This window comes from Pelmatolapia mariae, linkage group LG22 (assembly GCF_036321145.2).
Source record: "Pelmatolapia mariae isolate MD_Pm_ZW linkage group LG22, Pm_UMD_F_2, whole genome shotgun sequence".
NCBI lineage: Eukaryota > Metazoa > Chordata > Actinopteri > Cichliformes > Cichlidae > Pelmatolapia > Pelmatolapia mariae.
This window is the reverse complement of record NC_086245.2, coordinates 30,058,108-30,064,072: the sequence shown is the minus strand read 5'-3', so window position 1 is coordinate 30,064,072 and position 5,965 is coordinate 30,058,108. Positions and strand designations below refer to the sequence as shown.

The following is a 5,965-nucleotide window of genomic DNA, read 5'->3' as shown; positions in this document are numbered from 1 at the left end:
TGAAGCATTTGAATATGGACGGAAAGCTGGATCATTTCTAAATAGCATTCATGCCGTTACATCTAAATGATACTGACTTTATCTACAAACAAAAAAATTATCTATCTTGTCTTTAAAAAAACATAGGTGACACTTGTGGTATGTACCAGAAACTGTCTATACATTATTGGGTATTATTTATGTATGAGGTGAATAACAGAAGTCCAAGAAAGGACCTCTGTGGAACACCTGTGCTACTGTGAGCTTAGCTCTTCATAAAACATTTTACCTGACAGCTCATCTAAACCAGTGATACACTGTAAGGGCCAGGGTGCACAATGAAATCAACAAAATGGAAATATCATTGACCTGATTATTCTCAATACTCTCAAGTATAAATAATAAAATTGGAAAAAGTCCATCTGTGTCCATTTGTTGCATGCAGTAAACCCGTACGGTCCTGGATTTGGAACAGCAGTAAAGTGGAGGGTTGGGAGACATCAACATTTTATGACAGGACCTTTGCTGCCACGATCTGCCCCACCAGCTGTGGGTCACATTGCTGCTTCATTGCTGTTTGCCTGTGGCCCCGTGACCCGCCAGCCTTCATTTGCACCTCGGTGAGGACCACTCCATCACTGTACTGTGGCCAAACCCTCCATGGGCCTGACACACGCACGCACACACACACACACACACACAACACCACTGACATCATGAGTGTGCAAGCCCCCCAAACCTGGAATTGGGTTGATTCAACCAGAAACCTGAATCATAAACTAATTTGGGTTTTTTGTGTGACTTCACTGAAGCTGTGATTGTTCCTTCTTCTTCTTCTTTTTTTAAATTTACACTTTGATGTTAGCTGTGGTCCCAGCTGTTCTTCAGATCCAGTTTTCCAGTTATTGTAAATCTTGAGACTCTCTGTATATAATTTTATACATAAAATACTGTTGGGTATTTACTCAATTATGGAAATTTAATAAACTGCTTATTGTTTATAAACACAAATTCATTCGCTATGTGAATAATTTATAAACCATGAAAGGCTTTTTTTCATTTACAGTTACCCACCTTTGTGGGATCAACTGACGATAGTGCACAATGGACATTATTATAGCATGATGGTTCAGATTATGCTGCCAAATGAAAAGCTTGGTACAGTGAATAGATTCTGGTTTTGTTCCACTGTGTCCCTGCTAGTATTACATAGCTAACTTTGAATGAATGGTTCCATTAATTAGCATATCCCAGTGTATTTCATTCAGGTGTTAGCATATTGGGTCCATGTTCTGTGACTTTCCTCGCATGCACTTCTGAACGTGCTAACTGTACGTCGCACATTGATGCAGATTATGACAAAAGGGTGCCAGTGATGGTAAATACCCCTTATAAATTTCTGAAATTGGACCATCAAATCATCATTTCAGTCACACCAGAGAAGCCACATTCACTTTTAGTACAAGCATGTGGTCGGTGGTATTTAAAGAAAGGTTGTGTTGCAGGGCCAAAGGTTTAAAGTTGAGGGCAAAGCGACACAAAGTTACACCTCGAGAACAAAACCTGTGGGGTCTAAAATAAGAACAGGTGTTTGGTACATTAGGAAAGCGTTTCTGTTAATTAAACCAGTGTTTTAATCAATCACTGTAATGAACAATAAAAAAAATTCAGCCAATGGCACTTGTTTGGTTTATGTAGATTACAAATTAAAGATTGTGTCCATCTTTAACCTCCTAGGACCTGGCGTCCACATATGTGGACATCACATTTTGGGTTGTCTAGACCAAAATACAAAATTTTGCTCTGGCCTGATATCCACTTACAAGGACATTATATTGCCACTGTTCTACCGAAATTTAAAGCGAATGTCCTCATATGTGGATCTCATTTTTCTCAGAAACAAAAATCAGGTAAAAAATAAATTAATTAATTAAAAAATTCATGTAATTCTTTGTTTTTACATTCATTAGGTCCCAATCAGCCCAAATAGCCAAGAGAAATTAAAAATCCAGCCATTGAAAGAGTTCGCATCTTAGGATTTGTTCATAGTCTTCTCTCTGTGCTGAAATGTGAATCTGAATATATATTATATTGTTTTACATTAACATGAGGTGCCAAGAATAAAAAAGGAAGAAATATTTGAGAAAACAAACATTTATAATTTATTATTAAATGACATAAATAAAACTCAAGAGAGTTCACCAGATACAAATAAGATAGGTTTATATATATACAGGCACTTGTGTAGGGGGCATCTTTTTATTCCCTTACAAGATGTAGAAGGCACTTATGTCACTCAGTCTGAACACAGAACATTTATATTGGACTCACAAAAGGCACATTTATATGAAAAAACACAGGACATTAATTTATTCTATATACACTCATATACACATTAATATTAGCAGAACCTTTCCTCTTATACAGTTAAGAATAAAAATGAAACGACTGAAGAAGTCACTGGGATGAGTGACGAAACCTTTGCAACGCTCCATCCAGATGAAGGGATACAAGTTTGGGGGATTTCCTTACCTGGATGATTAGCGTGCATCAAGATACTGTTCAGTTCACTTTAGCTGTGTGATGTCAGCAAGGTGGTGACGCCACACAACCATGTAACAAATATGAAATAAGCATAGAGGATTTACTAAGAGCAATAATTTCTGACTGTGCAGCTATTCTAAAGCTTATCTCTTTAGAGGGAAACTGACTGATTGTCTTCAATTTCAAAGTTCTCTCAGCTTTATTCAAGTCATCTTGTTCAAATATCTCTAGGGGTGGGCAATTATTATTTCCCAATGAGCTGGATTAGAAACTGGGCTGTTGTGGAGAGCCGCACTCTATACGCAAATTGTTGTGGCTCTCCACAACAGTCCCAGTTTCTCATGTGGCTCCTTGGGAAAATTATTTGCCCTCCTCTGCTCTAAGCTGTTTCACAAAATCCTTTTAGACGTGGTGAAATTTCCACATATTCTCCAGGAGCTGCGTTCATGTCTGTGGTCCTGCTCCAAATCCCTCCGACCCCTGTAGACGATGACCAGGTAGCTTCAGCTGCTCAGTAGGTCTGAGCTACAGGCGTCCAGCTAGCAGTCAGCCTGGCAATGGAACTCTCAAACTGGGCTTCCCCGACCCCAACCTCACCCAGGCTGGGGTCGTACATTGGGGAAGGTGAGGAGACAGGCAGCGAGGAGGTCAGGCCCGTGTATGAAGAGCCCCTAAGGAACTGGGAGGTCAGACCTCCAGGTATGGAGCCTGAAGTCGAGCCTGAAGGGGTGAGCGTGGTGCCAGCTACTGACCAGAGGCTAGGGTACTGACTGTGGATCAGAGAAAAAAAGAGGGTTGGAGTGACTTATTGCTTCAGTGCTAATTTCCCAGCCTAAAGTGCAGAATAAAACCAAATAAGCTCACCTAGAATTGGATGTGGAGTTGGTGGTGTGGGACAGAGTGCCCATGCCTGTGGAGTTGGGGATCTGAAGAGCAGACCAGCTGTCATGAGTTGGCAGAGTCCCTGAAGTGTTGTCCATGTAGTTATCTGAAATTAAAATTAATGCACCACAAATCAAATTCCAGTTCTTTCATTTATTTATTTCATCAATATAGTACGTTGACTAGGAGTCTTACTTGTACTGGTGGTGCGGTGGGGGTAGTGGCTGGGGTACGGGGCTGCTCTGTGGCTCCTCAGGCTGGAGTAGCGCTCGCAGTAGGATCCAGAAGAGTGGCCTGTTGTGCTGCTGAACTGAGGGGGGCTGTTGCTGGGGCAGATGGGACTCTGGCCTGGAATGAACCAACCTCCAACTGTGGAGGAAAAACGCGTACAACTGAGTCACGCATGGAAGCTGTCAGAATTAAAATATATACATATAACAACCAGCATCAGCCTTGATGCAAAGATGCCATCCAGTACTCACTTTGAGAATATCCAGACTGTTGACTGTCTGTGCTGTGATCGGACACTTCTTTATGGTCACTCCTGCAATCAAAAAGACATGATTAGATGCTACATAAGAGCATGCTAACTTGACTCATTGAGGAGTAAGTTGAGTTCTCGGCCTTAACCTCTCCTTGGCATCCAGGAAGGCTTTAGCAAAGGGATTGTGCTTTATCTTCAGAGCTGTGATCTGAAAGAAGCAAACGGCTGTTAGCATTTCAGTCAATATGTAAAACACGTAAGCACTGATAACAGTTTCAGATGGAGATTTATCCTCAGGCTACTCTAACACCACTGACCTCCTCATTCTGATAAGCGGTGACTGCAATGAACTGTGTTTCTGGGAAGGACTGGCTGCTGATCATCTTCTGGATGCCTCCCACCTTCACGATGTGTATCCTCGGCTCATATTTGTGCAGAGAATTCAGCATGATCTGTAAAGGAACAGAAGTCACTATTTCATCTTTTTTTTTGCACTCAAGAGAAGACAACAAATGATGTCAAGTGAAAGTAATAACATTCACTGAATTGCGTATATTAAAACAAATCATCTACATTATGATGCCATGTAATAAATCCAGAGTAATCCAACAGACTGAGAAAAGCACTAAACTCCATTTTGGTGTGTCTAAACTAGAACGTCACTAAATATTTTAACATATCCTATGAATGTTTCTTAAAAGAAAAGTTTTTTGGTTTTTTTTAAGTTACTGTTATTGTAAGTAATAATTTTAACTGTGCGTTTCTCTCTCACCTGACCACCGCCGTTAAGTTTATTGGAGAGTTTGACTTTGCTGAAGGACACCGGCGCTTTCATCCAGTGCGCTCCGAAGTTTGGGGAATCCGGATGGATGTAGACGCAGCTCGGGCTCTGGGGTTCCGGTTTGCCTCCGGGAACCCACTCCCCGTTCACGTACTTCCAGCGGTTATTGTCTGCGGCGACGAAATCCAGCAGTACCGAGTACATGGCGTTTGGGTCCAGACCTGTTACGCTGGCCCTCAGAACCGGAAACATTCTCCTGAAAAATGAAAAATAAGAATTTATGTGGTCTGTGAATTTACACTTTACAGAGACACAAGTTTAATTACCATCTTTTAAACCTGCAAAGGCTTCAGAAACAACACAAACAGCGCTCCCGTGCTCACGTGTGTCAGATTTAAAATCGTGTTTTTATACATTTTCAATTTAATTTCAAATTTGCAAACACATTTAAAACGCCGAGCGTAAAATGCGCCCGGCCCCGTTCCCACAGAACACCACCAGGTCTCCCCACACGCTGGGCCTACCTTCCCGTCTTGGTGACAATCATCTCGTTGGTCAATTCTTTAAACTTGTTCCATAAGTCTGCGTCCTCCAGCGTCAGTTTAATATCCCTCTCGGACGCGTCTCCCTTCTCGCTGCCCTTCTGGAACTCGCTCTCCACGGCGCTGAGGAGATGCTCCAGACGCTGGTCAGGGTTGGAAGAAGTCATATTTCCAAGGTGTGTCAACAGACCTAAATCCGAAGGGAAGGGGCTCAAAGACTGCGAGACAGGCCCGAGTAGATACTGGTTTCTATACCTCCAGGCCTTCTCATTTAAGGGCCATCAGGGACCTCATGGGGATGTGGGGCGTGGTTTATTAGCGGACTTCTCCGTCTCTAAACGCCGCCCCACTTCACACCGAACGTCTTTATAATTTATCAGTTTCTTTTCTTTCTTGTGAAAGAGAAACGCGTGAAACACATATTTCTTTCAACCAAAGTCCACGTAAAAAAAATCTATTTATTAAATTTATTGGATCATCAAATTCAACGAAACACCTCCGCTGTCAGAAAAGAAAAACTTAATGGGTAAAGTTTGGAATTTATACTTTAACCCCCAAAAATATCTTGCAGCTTGTTGCAACTGAAGCCTTACACATTCAAAGCTGTGCATGCAAAACAAAAGAAGGGAAGCGAGGAGAGGGAGCCGTGCCTTTGAACTCAGTTGCATATTTGCAAATAGTGCTAATCTTTTGTTGTCTCAAATCCACATGGGTAGAGGACCGGTGTTTACTGAGTGAGGACCATTAGGGGAG

The 5,965-nt window shown here is 41.8% G+C and overlaps 1 protein-coding gene across 1 annotated transcript; it reads right to left on the bottom strand.

Annotated features, from left to right (window-relative positions):
• Positions 1-3,034: 3,034 nt before the first annotated feature.
• Positions 3,035-5,379, bottom strand: tbxta (T-box transcription factor Ta). Its single transcript, XM_065469918.1, has 8 exons — positions 5,195-5,379; positions 4,662-4,926; positions 4,207-4,341; positions 4,036-4,097; positions 3,888-3,949; positions 3,601-3,774; positions 3,388-3,511; positions 3,035-3,293 (listed from the first exon to the last, which is right to left on the bottom strand). The coding sequence occupies exons 1-8, from the start codon at positions 5,377-5,379 to the stop codon at positions 3,035-3,037; spliced, it is 1,266 nt and encodes a 421-aa protein (XP_065325990.1).
• Positions 5,380-5,965: the final 586 nt, after the last annotated feature.

Coding starts and splice junctions, on each gene's coding strand:
- tbxta (XM_065469918.1), bottom strand. CDS start 5,379: ATGACTTCTTCCAACCCTGACCAGCGTCTGGAGCATCTCCTCAGCGCC. Junction 4,098..4,206: donor CCGCTTATCAGAATGAGGAG/GTCAGTGGTGTT, acceptor TGCTTCTTTCAG/ATCACAGCTCTGAAGATAAA. Junction 3,512..3,600: donor CCACCGCACCACCAGTACAA/GTAAGACTCCTA, acceptor TTTTAATTTCAG/ATAACTACATGGACAACACT.